Source organism: Sitophilus oryzae, unplaced genomic scaffold (genome assembly GCF_002938485.1).
Source record: "Sitophilus oryzae breed Bouriz unplaced genomic scaffold, Soryzae_2.0 scaffold_2006_pilon_pilon, whole genome shotgun sequence".
NCBI lineage: Eukaryota > Metazoa > Arthropoda > Insecta > Coleoptera > Curculionidae > Sitophilus > Sitophilus oryzae.
In genome coordinates this window covers 1,523,224-1,544,352 of record NW_022146732.1, presented here as the reverse complement: position 1 = coordinate 1,544,352, position 21,129 = coordinate 1,523,224, and the positions used below count along the sequence as shown (strand labels likewise).

General features: G+C 31.9%; 2 protein-coding genes and 2 long non-coding RNA genes across 4 annotated transcripts in view; 2 read left to right on the top strand and 2 right to left on the bottom strand.

Annotated features, from left to right (window-relative positions):
• Positions 1-138: 138 nt before the first annotated feature.
• Positions 139-2,355, bottom strand: LOC115883923. The gene is made up of 3 exons (XM_030902353.1): positions 2,085-2,355; positions 1,830-1,991; positions 139-373 (listed from the first exon to the last, which is right to left on the bottom strand). The coding sequence occupies exons 1-3, from the start codon at positions 2,303-2,305 to the stop codon at positions 166-168; spliced, it is 591 nt and encodes a 196-aa protein (XP_030758213.1). The 5' UTR covers positions 2,306-2,355; the 3' UTR covers positions 139-165.
• A 649-nt stretch (positions 2,356-3,004) lies between these two features.
• LOC115883850 overlaps positions 3,005-21,129 on the bottom strand; it is a 39,675-nt gene continuing 21,550 nt past the window's right edge. Inside the window, exon 3 of the mRNA XM_030902259.1 lies at positions 3,005-3,347. Within this exon, the coding sequence (XP_030758119.1) occupies positions 3,140-3,347 (208 nt within the window). The 3' untranslated portion in view covers positions 3,005-3,139. The remainder of the gene's footprint in view (positions 3,348-21,129) is intronic.
• Positions 3,541-4,502, top strand: LOC115883851. Its single transcript, XR_004050460.1, has 3 exons — positions 3,541-3,798; positions 3,892-4,155; positions 4,212-4,502. It is a non-coding gene; the product is annotated as an uncharacterized LOC115883851 (long non-coding RNA).
• On the top strand, positions 6,648-7,920 carry LOC115883852. Its single transcript, XR_004050461.1, has 5 exons — positions 6,648-6,997; positions 7,264-7,396; positions 7,460-7,518; positions 7,575-7,699; positions 7,763-7,920. It is a non-coding gene; the product is annotated as an uncharacterized LOC115883852 (long non-coding RNA).

Below are 21,129 nucleotides of genomic sequence, written 5' to 3'. Positions count from 1 at the left end.
TGTAGCTGAATTATTTGACTTTTTAGTGTCTCTATACCAAATCCAACCAGAATATCAACATCTTGTTTTCTCTCGTATAATTGACAGACGGGAACTGTCATTTTTAATTTAGAAGAGATAGCAATAAAACACTTTGTACAAGAAATTAGTAAACTTTTATTAATTTCAACCAGAACCTTGACAAGCCCCTAAAGGTAATGGACCGTTGTTTATGCGTTGTGCTGTACAGCCTCTACCATCTGTTGAATGAGCATCTATAGACCAGTGTGTTGGTCTACAATTTCTATTTTCATAGTCTAAGGTTATCCTTACTCTAACCGGTAAATTTGAGCCAGAGTCTAGTTGTTCTCTGATCCATTTCTCGCAATCATACCTAAAATAAAAAACAAATAGAAACTATTATAAGCCCAGATGTAGATGTAGATTGTGAGGCAGTAGGGAAAGTTAATCACTTCGACCTTGTAGATCTATTACGTGCCACTCTCTTGAGTTATAACTCATAATACAAACTTAGGGTTTTGACAAAACTCAGTATCTGAGACGGTTTTACAGAGGCTGGGTATGACAGGAATGGTTGTCGTATAGGAGTATAAAGACTTTATTTTCTTGTCCTGACAGTAGATCCACTGCAGTTTTGACTATCTTTCTGTCTTTTATTAAAAAAAAACAAATTTATAACATAAAAACTACTTCTAGAAAAAAAAATAGGTGTATAGTCTGTCCAACGAGAAAATACGTGTCAATGACAGTTGTGTCTGTCGAAATCTCGTCTGGCACGTTGGAGATATTATTAGACAGACTCTATATACTATTCTACCCAGTATAATACATGTACTGATTTCTTTCGAAAATCGACAACTATGAAACTATGAACCCTTCCCGGACACAAACGGTACATTGTGAAACAGGAAATTGTAGAGAGAAACAAGCCCTATAACATAGGATACAACATTTTAATGAACAGTGCTTTCCATAAAATCAATAAAATGAAAAATTTACAAAATAATATACATGTATTGATTTCTTTCGAAAATCAACAACCTATGATCCCTTCCCCGACACAAACGGTACATTGTGAGACAGGAAATTGTAGAGAGAAACAAGCCCTATAAATTAGAATACAACATTTTAATGAACAGTGCTTTCCGTAAAATCAATAAAATGAAAAATATACGAAATAATATACATGTACTGATTTCTTTCGAAAATCTATGAAATTATGATCCCTTCCATATTTGTAACCAATATATTCTTATGGAGCCGCGCTCGCAAGCAATCAAATAGTCGACCGATCGGCTCCATAAGTATGTATTGTTTTCACTTTTGCAACTAAATAGTCGGCCGACTAAAACATATTACAGATCAACGCGTAGGCTGTTGTTTGGAATTTCCCTTCACAGTATATTAAAACTGTAAGTCAGGGTATTCAAAGTGTCTTGTTTTTTAAATTAATATTTTTCTTTTTAGAAAATATGCGATAATTGTTTTGAGTAGTTTATTTATTTATTTTTAGAATTAATCCACTAAAATGTGTACCATCTGTGCATTTAATTTAGATATCTCAACAATAACAATGTCCCAAAATATGTTTATGTTAATAAGTTCACAAAAAATGCTTATCTTCTTAAAGAAATTAAAACAACGTTATGCTAATTCTATGCTATGCTACTAAATACCGTATGATCGAAATAAAAACGGCGTCATAGACTGCTGAGGAATGACAACCGATAATAATTTTGGCGAGGTCAATCCCTAGACGTCTCTGACACCGTTTTTTTCTCAATCGTATGTATTTTTATGAAAAATTAACTTAGCTGTTATCTACTTACCAGACATTTAAAATGCTCGTCCTGCATCGATATTTTTTGTTTAAATTATCGGCTTGAGGTGCCAGGTTCCATTCTACTGCTGGTCCCCCCACAGCTGATGCTAATATGTGTCCTTTGTGATCCCCAGCGACTTTGTCCAGTACCGTCATTCGATTGTCAAAACTAGAAAAAAAGTATCGAATAATTGAGTCATACGTCTCTCAAAAATACAATAAATTTTTTTTTGATCTATTCAAGTCAAAGGAATCTACTTACTTGCTACCAAAGCTTGTTCTGGTACTACTTTTAGCATTTAAGACAGCATCTACCGAAAGTGTCACTTCGGTACTCTGTCCATTTTTACAGACATGCGATCCAGTATTGACAGTGGCTGTGTTTGGGCCCAAATTATACACAGACTGTGCTGAATTAACTAAATTTATGTAAAGTGATACAAAATATACAATTATTGTAAAAGATGTTAGCTTCAACATCATTGAAATATTAGAAGATTTATGAATAATGTTTTCAAAATGAATGGGATGTATTATATATTGATTGTTTTTAAAAAAATAATGGTTTATTTACAAATAAGATAATATTTAGTAGCATCTATTTTAAGACAATTTAGTTCTTGATCAAGGCAAAATAAATTGAAAACAATAATAACTTTTAAAAGAATTAAGTCTGATATGGAGAATTGAAAACATTAAGTGGTAGTCTGTATTTCCCAAATTATTGTGTTTAATTATTAATATGTTTAAAACTATATGAATGGTCTGAAACTTTGTCTGAAACAACTGAAACTATACATATCTACATAATATATAAAATGCTAATGTTTATCTGTGTTGTCTCTACTGAAGTAACCACTTGCTCTATAGAAAGTTGCTTTTTTTACTAAAAGATAGCTATTTGGCTCTTCTAAAGAATGTCGTCGCCGGATTTTTTGTTTTTCATTTAATTAAAAAAAAATAAAAAGTATTTTTGTCCTGATATCGTGGCGGATGCGCCAGGCTTCAACAAGTCATATATAAAGGATAAAATTATATTCCTCTTAGATATCTTTGAATTTAAACTAATGCCGGGTCCACACCAAGGCATGACAAAAAGTAAACACGGTTTTGAGACAAAAACAAGACAAACTTGCGACAAAAAATGGGAAATTCTTTTTAGACACTTTATCATTAAAATCAATAGAGTTACTATAAATTTAATATCATCTTTCATAAGCTAGATTTACAGTCTGATTATAAAAATATATATTAGATATAAATTAAGTAAAACAGGAGTATTATAGTAATTAGAAAACTAATAAAAATATCCAGAGATTATCCAGCACGTTGGCAGGCACCAAAAGGCAGATTGCCATTCCGGATGTTCAACGCCTGGCATCCGCTGCCACTTCTAGACCTGGCATCAATAGACCAATGGGTCGGTCTGCAGCTCCTATCCTTATAGCTGAGACGTACCTTTACGCGTACTGGCAAATTCCGCTTAGAGTTCAGTTCGTTCAATATCCATTTTTCACAATCATACCTGGAAAAAAAATAAAAAGAAACATTAAGCTACAAAGCTAATTACAGATACTTTTTTTAATTGATTTTTATTCTATATCTAATTTATCTTTATTTATATATTATTTTTCTATAAATTTACATATAATATAAATAAAGTATTTAATTGTTATAAATTTAAAAATATTCAAACTTGATATTGAGTTAGGCAACTAGACATACTTGTCGATCGAAAAGATCGATGGAGAGAAAATCCCAACCCTATTTTAGTTGTCACTTTCAAAAAAGTAAACATGACGGAAATCAACACAGAAAAATGAAATATTTGGTGAAAAATGAATTAATTTGGCCTACTTAATGCTCTGATCTGTTTAGAAATAATTGAACAAAGTATTGAAAAGAAGGGTGTTGAAGATTATCTCCTATTTTTGGCAATAATGGTTGAAAAATATTGATTCTTTTACTGTACACTGGTTAGTTAATTTATTAATTTGCATTATCTTCTGTTAGATTTAATGAATTATTTAGCAAACTATATAAAAATGAATACTAATATATTTCCTTAGTTTATAGTTTGTACATGGATTCTGGCACTATGAAGAAATACAAGATATCTAAGGAACGATTAACTGAAGCAAAACTTTTACAAAGAATCATAAGAGATAGATGAAAATTTATACAAAATTATTTGGATAAAAGAAAAATAGAAGGAACTTTACATATTTGAAATGATTATTAATCTGAAGACATATATGTGATGAAGAGTTATACAGAATAAATTACATAAATTATACTTTCAACAATGTAAATAAAGCAGAGATCATGTTGAAGTAAGTTGTTATTAACAATATTGTGTATTTGTTGTTATAAATATATATTTTTACAGATATTTCTGAAGTAACTATGCTAAAAGGACTATGTGAATCGTTAATATACCAGCTTATGATGTCTTGCCTTCATCGAAGACACCTAATACATATTTTTTCAGCTAGAAATGATTTAGTTGATCACAGAGTACTACCATATATACCTGTTTAGTTATACATCTTGATTTATAGACATTCATTGTATATATTTTTATATGTTAAGGAAATAAAGAAAATATTAATTGTCAGTTTATGGTTGTTTCGTCTTGACCTTCAGAATCATTATTATACATTATTGAAACAAAAAAATATATGAGAGCTCTGAGAAAGATGAATAAGTTCTTAAGATCCTGTTTAATCATATATGTCTATTAATTTTATGACTCTAGTCTCTGTCTAGATAGATATTATGAAATACTAACATTTCACTGTTAAGAGTTGCAAAAATTCTCTACTACATATTGGTAATAACAATATATAAGATAAGAATGAATTATAATGCTCAATACGATTGAAAATATTGCAACAAAAAGAGAATACTTAGTTGCATTAAAAATTTGTCTCTGAAATGTTAATAATAATGTCCATTTCTTAGTGTGATTATATTCGAAAACTTGAAGAATATCTACATATATATAAAATGCTAATGTTTATCTGTGTCGTCTGTACAGAAGTAATGACTTGCTCTAGGAAGCTGCTTTTTTTACTAAAAGCTAAAAAATAGCTAATTGGCTCTTCTAAAAACTGTCAAAAAAATTTAAAAAAAAAAAGTATTTTTTTCCTGATGTGGCGGATGCGCCAGGCTTCAACTAGTACTGTATGTCCAGTGATAGGGTAGTGTATAGAGGACAAAGAGACCAAAAAAATAATTTTCTTTGAGATTTATTTTTATAAAAAAAATTCCTATAGTCTATTCAGGGAAAAAATTCCTAACAGTCACATTTGTCTCTGTCATTTTAATTCACAGACAAATTGTATTTTCTGTCATTTTTTGGATATCGTTTGTCGAAATTTTCCCAATCCGTTTCACACAATGCAGGAAAAAATACGATTGTCAGTGGATAAGATACCATATGATCGAGAAAAAAACGGCGTCAGAGACGGCTGAGAATGACGATCGATGATAATTTTGGCGAAGTCATTCTCTAGAACGTCGTTTAAATTCATTAAAAGATAAAGAAGAGTACGGGTCAAGTAGGGTCTTGGCCTTGACAGCCGTCTTTGACACTATTTTTTTTTCGATAGTATGATTTCTCAGCGATGGCTAGGAAAAGAAGATCGCTGTCTGATAAAAACGGCGTCAAAGATGGCTATGAAATGAACAACATTGACATTACCCATATAAATTTACATATAAAATGACAGCGATCTTTATTTCATAGCCATCGCTGACGCCGTTTTTTTCGATCATACGGTATGTAACATTATATGGGGAATGTCATCGATCGTCATTTCCAATCCCACTGGACGCCGTTTTTTTTTTCGATAATACGGTATGTAAAATTATATGGGGAATGTCATCGATCGTCATTTCCAATCCCACTGGGCGTCGTTTTTTTTTCGATCATACAGTATTTTTTACAAGATTAAAGTACCCTTATTCTAAACTTTTTTCAAAAATGAATTTAAGAATAATTTTTGAAATAATCACATCTTCTATGATACTGATTTTGGTTAACTCTGGATAGCAATATATTTTTTAAAATAGCGTATGAACGAAAAAAAAACGGCGTACAGTTGGCTTAGAAATGAACATCGATGATATTTCCCACATAATTTTTCATATAAAATGAGAGCGATTTTCATTTTATTGCCATCGCTGACGCCTTTTTTTTTCGATTATATTGTATTTAATGCCGGGTCCAGACCAAGGAGACAAAACAACGACAAGACAGAAACATTCATGTTTTACGACAAAATTGCGACAAATCCAATAAATTTCTGCGACATTTTTGTCTCATTTTTGTTTTGTTTCAAAATTCGGAGACTTTTCGTTGTTCCGTCTCGAGTCGGTAAAGATCAAAATGTCTATGTTTTGTTCGTATATTTTACAACAAGTTGGCGCAGTGTGGATGGCGTGTGCTGCCAACAGTAAAACTTATTCCCAACAACTATACTTTTGACTTTGTTGTACTTTTGTCCTTGCGATGTGGACGATTTGTCTCAAGTTTGTCTTGTTTTTGTCTCGAAATCGTGTTTACTTTTTGTCGCGTTTGTCTGGACACGGCATAAGACAGTAAGGCAATAAAAAAATAATTATAATATCTAATTATCGATAACTTTTATAGATCGACTTTTTATCAAAAAAATATTTTTCTATTCCATTTTATTCTCTTTATCTACCCAATCGTCTCTTTTATCAACACACTGGGTATATACATCATTTTATCAATAAACGCACTTTTATTCCAAAAAAAATATAAATCAAATTATTAAAAACGTTAAAAACACCCTCTATATCTATTAATAAATAGTCATGTTCATCCCTAATACACGTGATCAAAAACCGTTACAAACATATCACACCGATTTTGCGCAATTATTCTATTAGCAGCGCGCCATTTCACTAATGCCCCGATTGTTTAAAGCGTCACCCCTAATTAGCTCCCAAGATTTTTGGATTTTTCCCGTATTTCCTGGGTTTTTCCTCAAAATTTTACTGTTACTTTACGATATAAGTGCTCCGCTATCACTGGAAGTATTTTTCTCGGGAGAATTTTACCGAAAAAGTGATTTTCGTGGGTGTTGGAAGTTGGCCTCGAGGGGGTTAGAAACTTTTTGGCAAATTCCTCTGGATATCCCGCTGGTAAGTGTACGGAAATCATTATAAAGCATGCTAAAGTGATAATGTGTAACAATTTAACTGGTTATTTCGATTAAAATAGGTTTTAATCCATATAAATCGATGGAAAAGTTTTAAGGGACGGTTACAAAAAATGGCGGGCTTTTCAAATACCGCCGTTTTTACTGTAAATCGTTTTGTTTTCTTAGTAAAAAAGCCCTAAAAAGTGATTGATAAACTCCCTTAACGTTTTGCTGTGTTTTTCATGTACGTAATTTGCTTTTTCTTAGAGAAAATGCCACGAGGGTGATTTCCAAGGAGAAACTTTTTTGGCCGCCATTTTGATGAAGCCCCCATGGCGTCTGTAATTTTTTTTAATATTCTGGAATTTACGGAAATTCATATATCACTTGAAATATATGGGTAAGACACCAAAACCACTTGAAAAATTGGTTATTTTTTGTAATTTTGATTTATTTTTTGCAGTTCGCTGGGGCATTTGCAGTTTTATGGATTTTTTTTCCTGAATGGCAGTTATAACTGATGTAAGATTTTCTGGATTTTACTGTGATGATCGTTTTTAACAGTTTCTTTTCTTTAGATTGCTGTGAATGGGGTACATGTACCTAACAAGAGGAGCATACATTTAAGCAGTCCAAGTTCCAGTTAAAGCAGTACCTTCAACTTTTCTGGAAAATTTTGATACTCAAAAATTAATGATACTTTGTAAGTTTAATACTGTTTTTCTTTCAATTCTCTGTTGTAATAGTTTTTCTTTTTTCTCTCTAGGCTACACTTATCAGGGTACATTTTGTGTCTATGCATTTATTTGGTGAAAAAAGCTGGAAAATTCCTGGGAAAACTGGATTATGGCTTGAAAAATCTTTCATCTAATTTGAAGACATTGTTGCAATCATAGTAAGTTTTTTTTAACAACAAAAAATAATAATTGCTTGTATTTTATTGTATTTGTCATTGTGATTGTAACATACATTTTTATTTATCATAAATCATTTATTTTTTGAAGAATATATTAAAAAATAACTTAAATAAATTTGATAATCTATGAAAAAAAATAGTTTAAATATTCTTAATTGGTGGATGTACCATATGATAAAAAAGTTTTTCTACAATTAAGTTGGCTTTAACTTTGACAATTTAAAAAAAATCTGACTAAAAATTATTTTGTCACCATACAAAGCCCTCTTGATCTTAAATACATTTTGATCATATGGTACGTATTTAATTTTGTTGATATTATTTATTATACCGAAAGTATACATGGTGTGTTAAAAAATTATTAATAATAGCATGGTCTTTATTTGTATGACTTAAATGAGTAATTTATTTCACTATTGAGGAAAAGTTTGCAGTAACTTTAAAGTTTGATTTAAAAAAAGGTGTCACAGTGGCTTTTGAAATAAAAATCTATGAAAAATTGTCAAGCGTTAATATTTGACTTTCAAAAAAATGTTGTGTAGAAAATGTTAACTTTTTTTGATTTAAATACTAATTTTAGACGAGTTTTTGTCAAGCTTGACAGAAATGATATCGTTTTTTTTACAATTAAGTTAGCTTTCATAACAATTTAAAAAAAATCTGACTAAAAATTATTTTGTCACCATACAAAGCCCTCTTGATCTTAAATACATTTTGATCATATGGTACGTATTTAATTTTGTTGATATTATTTATTACACAGAGTGTATACATGGTGTGTTAAAAAATGTGTGTTAAAAAATTACTAATAATAGCATGGTCTTTATTTGTATGACTTAAATGAGTAATTTATTTCACTATTGAGGAAAAGTTTACAGTAACTTTAAAGTTTGATTTAAAAAAATGTGTCACAGTGGCTTTTGAAATAAAAATCGATGGAAAATTGTCAAGAGTTAATATTTAACTTTCAAAAAAATGTTGTGAAGGAAATGTTAACTTTTTTTGATTTAAATACCTACTAATTTTAAACAAGTTTTTGTCAAGCTTGACAGAAATGATATCGTTTTTTTTTACAATTAAGTTGGCTTTAGTAACAATTTAGAAAAATTCTGACTAAAAATTGTTTTGTCACCATACAAAGCCCTCTTGATCTTAAAATCATTTTGATCATATGGTACCTATTTAATTTTGTTGATATTATTTATTATACAGAAAGTATACATGGTGTGTTAAAAAATTACTAATAATAGCTTGGTCTTTAATTGTATGACTTAAATGAGTAATTTATTTCACTATTGAGGAGAAGTTTACAGTAACTCGAAAGTTTGATTTAAAAAAGGCGTCACAGTGGCTTTTGAAACAACAATCGACAAAAATTATTGCTAAAAGTTAATATTAATTTTGAAAAAAATGTTTTGTAGAAAAATTTTAACTTATTTTTGGTTTAAATACGTAGAGGGAAAAGTTTACAGTAGGTAGCTTTAAAGTTTGATTTAAAAAAGGCGTCACAGTGGCTTTTAAAACAACAATCGACAAAAATTATTGCTAAAAGTTAATATTAATTTTGAAAAAAATGTTTTGTAGAAAAATTTTAACTTATTTTTGGTTTAAATACGTAGAGGGAAAAGTTTACAGTAGGTAGCTTTAAAGTTTGATTTTAAAAAGGCGTCACAGTGGCTTTTAAAACAACAATCGACAAAAATTATTGCTAAAGTTAATATTAATTTTGAAAAAAAATGTTTTGTAGAAAAATTTTAACTTATTTTTGGTTTAATTACGTAGAGGGAAAAGTTTACAGTAGGTAGCTTTAAAGTTTGATTTAAAAAGGCGTCACAGTGGCTTTTAAAACAACAATCGACAAAAATTATTGCTAAAAGTTAATATTAATTTTGAAAAAAATGTTTTGTCTTTTAACTTATTTTTGGTTTAATTACGTAGAGGGAAAAGTTTACAGTAGTTAGCTTTAAAGTTTGATTTAAAAAAGGCGTCACAGTGGCTTTTAAAACAACAATCGACAAAAATTATTGCTAAAAGTTAATATTAATTTTGAAAAAAATGTTTTGTAAAAAAATTTTAACTTATTTTTGGTTTAATTACGTAGAGGGAAAAGTTTACAGTAGGTAGCTTTAAAGTTTGATTTAAAAAAGGCGTCACAGTGGCTTTTGAAATAACAATCGACAAAAATTATTGTTAAAAGTTAATATTAATTTTGAAAAAAAATGTTTTGTCGAAGAATTTTAACTTATTTTTGGTTTAAATACTAATTTTAGACAGGTTTTTGACAAGCTTGACAGAAATTATATCGTCGATTCTCATTTCAAAGGCTACAGTGACTGTTTTTTTATTGGATTCTACATTGTGTATCTTTAAAATCAATAACTTCATAAAACCATCCATTTAAAAAATGAATTTTGCTCTTATTTAAAAAAACTTTAAATGTCTTGATTTTTAATTCTGTGCCTACTAGTACAGTGTTTTAATTTAAGTGGCTTTTGATTTAAAGGATACACAGTCTTAAAAATATCACGTATTTTAAAATTCAATAGATTTTTTTCTAGTTTTTTTCTGTTTCTGCGATTTCCAAATAACTAGGACTTATTTCCAATTTAAAGTCCTATCCTAAATGGCTAAATCTTTATAACTTTGCCCAATACCGATAAAACTAAAAGTACAAAAATATATTATTAAACAGATATTAAGTCAAATTCAACGAGTGTATAAATTGTTGCTCGATTTCTGTTCCTATTATTTGCAATGTTTGAAATTGATTAAAAAATTATTTGTAATGTTTTAAAAGAAATAGTATGTTCTATTCGTAGTAAAAATGTACTTTTTGTGCCTCGCTGTAACGTCGGAATAGCTTTACGATGGTCCTTCAAAGGTACAGCATCGTCAAAAAAAGTATAATATTTACTCCTAATAAAACAATACACGGAAATTCGGAAATAGTCTAAAGTCGAGAATGAAATTAGTATGTATTATCTAATTTCAAAGTGTAAAGTACTTACTGCAGATCAAAATGTCGTTAGGAATTTGGAAACATACAATCGTTTCAAAAAAAAAAATAAAACAACACATTTGCTGACAACGATTATAGAATCTCGGGAATGAAGATATAGTCTCTATATCAGAAGAACCTAGTTCTGGCACTAGACTTTGCGAATTATAATGCATTCGGGCAGCGGATTTTTGTCACTTATAAGGCTTATACATAAATTTTAAAATAAATCCCTGCGTTTAGCGGTCTAATGGATTCACACGAAATTACTTCAAAAATCGATCCAACATTTAAATTTTGATGAATAGATATTTTTATATAGTTTTATAACATTTCCAATTAATTTTTCGATTTATTATCTGTTATATATGTTATAGAAATATCTTTTCTAGTTTTCTATGACACATTTTTATAACTTTTACAGTTATTTTTTGATTTATTATAAAGTTTCAATAAAATTATTTCTTTTTGATTTAAATCACATGATTAAAATTAAAAAAATCACTTGATTTAAATCATGCCAAACATAAACCAAACCAACCCTGTTGGTTTTTTAACATATTCCACAGGTTGTTCCAAACTTTCACAAAAATAACAACATTTTGAGTTCCCTTGTATAATTGACAGATGGGAACTTGGTATTTTTTCTTGAATTTTAAGTCAATATGAACTAACACTGAATGAACTATAACACTGAGGGCCAATTATTGGCCACAGGCAGCATTAAAAAAATTAAGAAAAGTATGTGCTAAATAAATGACTCCTAATGCTTGACCACGCCAAAATTATTATCGACTGTCATTTCCCAGCCGTCTTTGACACCGTTTTTTTTTCGATTGTTTGATATTAAACCTTACTAGCTCAAAAATATTTTTTATACTTTTAACATATTTTTTTATTAATATAGAATGATGTGATCTTGATGTCTGTTGCTTTTGAGAACTGAACCACTCAACTATAGTTCAATTGGAGCACTATAGAGCTGTATTAGAAACGAAGAGTTATTTTGGTGAGTCTTTTGATTTTTCTTTATCTTAACAGGGTCCTTATTGTCTATGGCAGTGATGGCGAACCTGTGACCCTTGGGTCAGTTTTTAAGTGACCCACGATTGCTTGGTATCTATTTATTTGTTTACGCGAGTTTATTCAGATTTTCTGGTTTGTGTTAATAATTTATATTCTATTTCTATTTTTTAAGCACAAAATCAATTTAAATGCTGTCTATAAACTTCACTTTGATCGTTACCGTTTGTAAAGTTATGCTCTCAATTAAAGTGTTAAATAATTTTACTCACATTTTGTTTTTGAGAAAAAAATTCGAATTTGAGAAAATTTTATACTTTACATTAATATAATATGTAACAGAAAACGGTTATTAAATTATGTGCAACTATAATATGACTGATAATAACTAAGAATAAAAACTTTTGATTTTCAATAGCTTTTTTATATACAGGGTGTCCCACTTAAGATGGATACAAGCCAATATCTTGGCTGTTTGTTGAGCGATCTTTTTCATTTTTGGCAAGAGGCTGTATGGCTATAAGACGTACATTTTGTCCAGGGTAAGAAATGCGATACCTCATAGACGTACGTTTTAATGGGGTTTGATATTTTTCGAGTCAAGAGTAAACTACCCTTAGAAGAGTATTTATTTCAAATCTGATAAATTATATTGAATCCTCCTTACCTAAGATACTTACGTTCTAATTTTGCTAAATATTGATACAGGGTGTGTCATAAAAATACGACATTTTTATTTTTATTATTATTTTTTTAAGTACTTACGACGCCACTGGATAAACAACTGGTTTATTATCAATAACCAATTATGTCCAATTATCAATTAATAATCCATATAAGTTTGGTCGAAGATGGTCGAAGATGATGACTTTTAGTTCGTTATAGTTTTATAAATCTTTGTTTAGAGCATATTTTCCAACGTTAATAGTGATTGTTTTAAATAACGATTTGGATTTTTTTAAATATTCCTCAATAAAACGAATAAAAATTATATTTCAGATTCCATTGAAAACTGGGTTTTTTAAATTATTTTGTAACTCATTTTATTCATTTGTACTGGCAAACTTAAAAAACAATTTTTTAAAGTAAACAAAATAAATTGAAAATATTTAGTTTTTTTGTATCGTATCTTAATTATTATGGAAGCTATCTGAAAACTTAAATCGATAATTAATTGATAATTGGTTATTGATAATTAATCAGTTGTTTATCCAGTGGCGTCGTAAGTACTTAAAAAATAATAAAAATGAAAATGTCCTTTTTTAATAACACACCCTGTATCAATATTTATCAAAATTAGAACTTAAGTATCTTGGATAAGGAGGATTTAATATAATTCATCAGATTTGAAATAAATACTGTCCTAAGGGTAGTTTACTCTTGACTCGAAAAATATCAAACCCCTTTAAAACGTACGTCTATGAGGTATCCTATTTCTTATCGTGGGCAAAATGTACGTGTTATAGCCATACAACCTCCTGTCAAAAATGAAAAAAATCGCTGAACAAACAACCAAGATATGTATCCATCTTAAGTGGAACACCCTGTATATAACACAAAAACTAAATGGTATTCAATATTTGGTTACTTTACCAACTAAGCCAATTGAATTTTAAAGAGAAGAATTTTAAGCTAGTACTAAATCAAAAATGAACACGAACAAAATTTGTCTACATTTCAAAAAGATTTGCCATCTCTGCTCTATAGTTTGTCCAGCGAGTCAGTGAAGATTTTGACATACGACATTCAAAAAAAATGATAGAAAATACAATGAAACTGTCAATTAAAGTGACAGACACAGCTGTCACTGTCTAGTATCATCGCGCTTTGCAGACCTTCTTCAACAACTTTATACAGGGTGGTCCGAACTGTATTCCGGAAACTTAAGTATAAATGTATAAAAGTTTTATATATAAAACGTATATATAAAAATAAGTAAAAAAGTTCGTAGAAATGCTTGGTTTCGGAAATACAGGGTGTAGAAGTTTCATTTTTATTTCGATTTTTTCCAAATAATTTATGAAATAACGTCAATGTTTGGATGAAAATTGGTGTCTGGAAGTTTTCTGACATGACAAAATGATATATTGATGTTACTTCAAAAATTATTTGGATTAAATGGAAATAAAAATAAAATTTCTACACCCTGTATCTTCGAAACTAGGCATTTTAGGACATACGAACTTTTTTACATATTTTTATCTGCAGAATATGCTGCCGAAGTTTCTGGAATACGGTTCGGACCACCCTGTATATTATTATTATTATTGATATTTTTGGTATACTTTTTTGACTTGTTTATTGGTTGGGCTTTCATTCGAATTTTTGTGATGTTTCTGTTTAAAATTTCATATTTTTATCTAAAATAAACAATAATTGTAAGACTCTTTGAAATTTTAGTTAGATTTTCAAAATAATTTTTCATAAAAAATAAATGTTTTTCTAAAAAAATTAAATAAAATTACAAATTTATTATATTAATTAATTTAGAAAATCTTCAGGTTCAGTCTATTTATTTTTCATCTTGTCTAGCTAGGTCTCACTATTGTAGAAAAAAAAACTTAAAAAAGAATCTTTTTACTTTTTCGTTTGTTGTACCGTTGTGTAAATATATTGTAAACCAAATTGAACAAAAATCGGAATAGCAAAATGTTCAATCATTTTGGATCGCCCTGTATCTTTCTTTCGTCGTATCAAGGTAGGTACAGATTATTTTTTAAACTGTTTCACATATTGTTGCTAATGCAAATACAGTGTGATCAAGAATAAAAATTACGAAGTATTTATAATTCCGTTAAGAATAGAACATTTAAATATGTTTTTATTTTTGGTGGCAAGTTAATTTGGTGTTATATACATATGTTTTGCTTTGAAGAAGTTAAGGACCCTGTTGTTTCTACTTTATTTTGCATGAATATTTATGTGGTTATTGTTCCATTTTGTTATTTTGATTGTTTAAATATTTCTACAGGTTACATATTTACACATACTGTCATCAAATCGATGGCAAATCGCATTAATACATATCCCTTACTTACCGTTAAAATTTGATAGATTGATTGGAGATAGATAGATAAATTCGCAGCACTGAGATTTAAACTGAACTTATTATTGGACAGGGTTTTAGAAGAGATGTCATCTTGTTAGGTCGTCGCGAATTTTATCGTTAAGGCAATGTTTGCCGGGATGGCATCTACCGGTGATAGTATTGCGATTGAGTGTTTTTTAGAATTTTTTTAGAAAAATTAGAATTTTTTTAGAAGAGATGTCATCTTGTTAGGTCGTCGCGAATTTTATCGTTAAGGCAATGTTTGCCGGGATGGCATCTATCGGTGTAATGCATTAGAGATATCTTTTAAAAATTTTTTTTTTTTTTTTAATGATTTTTTAGAGAAGATGTCGTCTTGTTAGGTCGTCGCGAATTTTATCGTTAAGGCAATGTTTACCGGGATGGCATCTACCGGTGATAGTATTGCGATGAGTGCTTTTTAGAATTTTTTTAGAGAAATTAGAATTTTTTTAGAAAGAGATGATTTCATCTCTGTTAGCGCTCTCTGCTCGCGAATTTTATCGTTAAGGCAATGTTTGCGGGGATGGCATCTATCGGTGATAATATTTGACGGGTGCTTTTTTATTAGCAAGAATTTTATTTTTAAAAGAGATGTCATCTTGTTAAGTCGTCGCGAATTTTATCGTTAAGGCAATGCTTGCCGGGATGGCATCTATCGGTGAGAGTATTGCGATTGAGTGCTTTATAGAATTTTTCTTTTAGAGAAATTCAGGAATTTTAGAAGAGATGTCATCTTGTTAGGTCGTCGAGAATTTTATCGTTAAGGCAATGTTTGCTGGGATGGCATCTATCGGTGATAGGATTGCGATTGAGTGCTTTTGAATTTTTTATGTTCTAGAATTTTTTAAAAGAGATGTCATCTTGTTAAGTCGTCGACCCCATCGTTAAGGGCAACATTGACGCACCACTGGCATATACTGCGGATTGATTCTTTGTAACTCTTTTTTTTTAGACAAATTAACCTTTTAGAGAAGATGTCATTTTGTTAGGTCGTCGCGAATTTTATCGTTAAGGCAATATTTAATGGGAATTTACACCACCGCATAGTAATTTCAGGATTGAGTGCTTTGAAATTTTTTTAGAAGAGATGCCATCCTGTTAGGTCGTCGCGAATTATATCGTTAAGGCAATGTTTGCCGGGATGGCATCTACCGGTGATAGTATTGCGGATTGGCGCCTTTTGAATTTTTAAAGAAATTAGAATTTTAGAAGAGATGTCATCTTGATAGGTCGTCGCGAATTTTATCGTTAAGGCAACGTTTGCCGGGATGGCATCTATCGGTGATAGCAGGCCAGGAATTGATAAGTTTTAAACATTTTCTTGTGCAAATTCAGGTAAATCTTTTAGAGAAGATGTCGTCTTTTTAGGTCGTCGCGAATTTTATCATTAAGGCAATGTTTGCCGGGATGGCATCTATCGGTGACAGTATTGCGATTGAGTGTTTTAGATTTTTTAGAGAAATTAGAATTTTTAGAAGAGATGCCATCCTGTTAGGTCGTCGCGAATTTTATCGTTAAGGCAATGTTTGCCGGGGTGACAAAATCACCAAGTATAGTATTGCGATTGGCGTTTTTAATAAATTTTGTAGACAAATTAGAATTTTTTAGAGAAGATGTCATCTTGTTAGGTCGTCGCGAATTTTATCGTTAAGGCAATGTTTGCCGGGATGGTATCTATCGGTGATAGTATAGCGATTACGCTTTAACAAATTTTATGTAGACAACGAATTTTTAGAGAAGATGTCGTCTTTTTAGGTCGTCGCGAATTTTACCGTTAAGGCAATGTTTGCTGGGATGACATCTATCGGTAATAGTATTGCGATTGAGTAATTTTTAATAATAAAAAAAAAAAAAATTTTTTTTATAATTTTTTAGAGAAGATGTCATCTTTTTAGGTCGTCGCGAATTTAATCGTTAAGGCAATGTTTGCTGAATGAAAATCACCCAGGATAGTATTGCGATTGAGTGCTTTTTAGAATTTTTTTAGAGAAATTAGAATTTTTTTAGAAGAGATGTCATCTTGTTAGGTCGTCGCGAATTTTATCGTTAAGGCAATGTTTGCCGGGATACCATCTATCGGTGATAGTATTGCGATTGAGTGCTTTTTAGAATTTTTTTAGAGAAATTAGAATTTCTTTAGAAGAGATGTCATCTTGTTAGGTCGTCGCGAATTTTATCGTTAAGGCAATGTTTGCCGGGATGGCATCTATCGGTGATAGTATTGCGATTGAGTGCTTTTTAAAAAAAAATTTAGACAAATTATAATTTTTATACATTGCCGTCTTGTTGGGTCGTCGCGAATTTTATCGTTATGGCAATGTTTGCCGGGATGGTATCGAATACATAGTACGGATTGAGGTTAAACAAATTTTGTAGACAAATTAGGGAATTTTTAGAGAAGATGTTATCTTGTTAGGAGCAATACGTAACTGAACGAAGTTTGAATTGATTTTTCGAAAGAGTTCTGCACATGCAGAGCAGGCTCGCAGCGCCTTTTGATGTTTTATGGAAAGCACCGTCTGGTTGTACCGCTGTATCCTGCAGCCAGGGCCTTCCTTCCTCTACTTCTCAGTTCAGCCGCAAACCAGTGAGGGGTTCAGAGGATGAGCATCAGCAATATTAATACGTACATTTTTCTTTATTGATTTTAAAGACGTTCATTAAAATGTATCCTATGTTATAGATTAAAGTTTCTTTCTATCGTCAGCAGTTCAAATAGCATTGCCCGATATCAGCGGCAATTTCAGTTAATGGCCGGCCTGCGCCAGTGTTGTCCAAACACCACAGTACGTAACATTATAATGAAATCGCCCAGCAGGGGCGATACGCCTACGCAATTTCGACGCTGCGAATGTTGAGCAACGGAACATGACGAGCAGATCCGCGCTGTCGCCATTGCGATGATGGACGCTGGCCGAACGTGAGCAGTACCGAATTTCGCCTTGTAGCCGTTAGCTACCGCAGTGACCGCGTTTACCTTTTGGCCGTCAGGATGCCACGAAAGTAAAGGTAAAAGCATCGGCCCGGCTCTCATCGATGATCCTGCTTTACTGCACAGCGGATCATGACTGACGTTTCCTAACGCCGATTGCTCGCGTGCGTGCCGTCAACAGCAAGTCAGCTGCCGTCGATTTCAGTTGCTTAGCGCAAAAGCGGACAGTTAGTCACAACAAAATGCCAGGTCGAACAGAATGTCCAGATGTGAGCCGGAGAGTCGCATCCACCAGATTTTAGAGTTTGGTATAATACGGATTTCGGCTTTTGCCATTAAACAATCTGGTGTTGGGTTGAAAGACCTGGATGTACAGGGGTCGTCGTAATAATCGTCATCCAAACGATTTTTTTCGATCGAGCAGACATACTCAGTACTGAGTTTTTGTTGCTTATTTCCCAGCAAAGCGCCGCCTCTTCGATGATAAACGCGATTTGAGCATTTCCGTCGTCGGCCACATTTACCGGTCGCCAGACAACAGCGCGCCAGTTCGCGGCTTATGGGTCGTACAGCACCCTGAGCGCAAAACAAGTAATCGCCTGGCGATGGACATCTTTCCCTGTCGTCGGTTCCAGCGTATTTCAGTTTGTGACGTACATTTGGCTCTAACGGGATATCCTCATAAGAGTGGAATACAGGTCAGAAAATTGTTGATGAAATCATTTTGTCGAAAGAAATTTTCGAAATTTATCGAGTTAGTAACCTGCAGCGAGCGGGGGAGGCGTAAAATAAAAAACGAGAATCACAACAGTGAATAAGAAAAATCGAGTGAATTCAAAGATTCAAACAATGACGCTTTGACCATGCAGTGTTTGTTCCTTCTACCTCACAGCACGCTTCAAATTGCGGTGGCAGGTTAACAGATTTTACCTCTTCTACTGGTTTTACCAAAGTTGTCGCGTAATTTGCCTGATTATCACCAACAAGCAGTTTGGTCAGAAATGTTGCTTCCGATCAACGGATAACCGACTGGTCGCAAACCCCGTTATAGCCTATATTCTTAATTTTATTTTGACAGATCGTACCTTGTGTTGGTAGCTGGCAGCACGAGGTATGTAAGACCATGCAGCATATCGGCTCGAACAAAGAGAGCACGCCGCCAAACGGAAATAAACCGGCGACGCATTTGCAGCCGACCGAACGATCTCACCACTCGTCACCTCAGTTCTAGAAAGGCATCACGATTTAATGATGTCTGTGATACTTACTTATTTGTCCAGCCTTCTATGCAAGTTGAACACTGCATTTTCAATGACACTCCCCACATCCTTATAATTCCAGCTTCAGATGCCAGAGTCCACGATTTACCCATGTGCCCAGATCGTGCCTTATTTCTGTTTCGGGAAGCACACCGACGCGACGCGCGACACTGTGCTGTTGCGGCGTTACCACATTTCCCCGGTACGCCTTTCCCTATCAAGTAAAGTAAAATCACGATCGCAAACCGCTTATTTTTAAAAGACTTTTTTTTCAAGAGATAACTAGATAAAATCATTAGACCTGTTTCTGAGCATCTGAAATGGAATTATAAGGATATCGTTAGGGTGTCATTTTTGAAAAATGCAAGTGTTTCTAGCTTGCACTTAAAAAATTCAAGCTATAGGGAAAATTACAACGACTCGTTAATAAACAAATAAATTAAGTATCACGAGACGTAATTAAATCGTGAAGCTCAACGCATGACGTACACCTTTCCCTAGAACTTTAAGTACTGACAGAGGTATTGATTGGGTCGACCGGTCAACTGCAACAAATCTGCTATATCCCCTTACACGTCTCTTAGCGCACAGTTTCTCGGTTTATTTCATACGTTTGGCAACGTGTTTACTGTTCTCTCTTTGTTCAGTACATTATAAACGCATGGTACTCTTCTTACATACGGAAATCTCGACCCAAGACTAACCTTTGCCAGTCTTTAGTACATTTTACTTAAGAGTCTACGATCATTCACTATCACAATATCTAAAAAATAAAATTAAAATTAATATAATATCCTATATAGCAAGAGTTTGCGGTAGTCAGTTGTATCCATAGACTTAATAATTAAGTCAAACAATAAACTTCTTATTTCTGACCAAAATTTCTCTTGGTTGGTGATAATCAAAGGCCAAAATTACGTTATTAGCAAGTTTTGAAGTAAAATTAGTAGAAAAAGTTAAAAATCTGTTAACTTTTTCTACTAATTGAAAACTACTGCCACTAATTTTGAAGCGATGAATGCTTTTATTGAAATTAGAGGAACAAACTTCTACGCTAATTACAGCGTAATTTGATTGCTTTGGATTCACTCGGTTTTTTTTCTTTTACTTTTTTTGTTGTGATTCTGTTTTTCTTTATTTTGTTTGTATTTTTTTACCTTATATTTTACTCGCTTTACGAAGGTTACAACGATTCGATAAGAATTTCGAAATTTCTTTCGATTTTTTTTTCGTAGAAAAAGTGGTTCATCCAACAATTTTTCTATTTTTAACTATTCCATAGATTATGGGATCCGTTTTAAAAATTAAAAAAAAATGTACGTCACAAAACCCAAAATATCTTTTAGCTAGAACCATTGACTGAAAGAAATGGGAAGATGCGCAATCTAATGGGCGAATTCGTGAAAAAGCTGATTTGCTTTACCCTTATGTCTCAAGTGCTGTACGATAGAGCCACCACCCGTTCTACGGCCAACGCATAAAACACTTAATTTCTCCAATTCGGCCAGCGAAGGCATATCGAAGACGGTGTCTATCTGAAAGCGACAGTGGTGCCATATTAAAATGTGTAATACCTGTAATACATTTGACGAGAATATCTTTGGATAAAAAATCCGCGTTTATATATCGAAAATTTATTCGTGGTAAACATAGAATAAACAACAAAAATAAAAGTTCTTTTATAGGTACTGAGTATGTCGTATGATCGAAAAAAGTCGTTTAGTTGGCTTGGAAATGACGATTATTGACATTTACCATAATATTTTACATCCGAAATAACAGAGATCTTCATTTCCAAGCCAACTCTGACGCCGTTCTTTGTTTAATCATATAATATTATATTAAATGATAGAAAATCCGTATTATTTACATACCGTACCCAAAAACCGTAAATCTACGGATTAATCCGTAGTTCTGACAACACTGTCTCCGGCA

Excerpts from the sequence above, each read along its gene's own strand:
- LOC115883923 (XM_030902353.1), bottom strand. The coding sequence starts at position 2,305 with ATGATGTTGAAGCTAACATCTTTTACAATAATTGTATATTTTGTATCA. Across the intron at positions 1,992-2,084 it reads AGAACAAGCTTTGGTAGCAA|TTTTGACAATCGAATGACGG; the intron begins GTAAGTAGATTC and ends CTTTTTTTCTAG. Across the intron at positions 374-1,829 it reads ACGAGCATTTTAAATGTCTG|GTATGATTGCGAGAAATGGA; the intron begins GTAAGTAGATAA and ends TTTTTATTTTAG.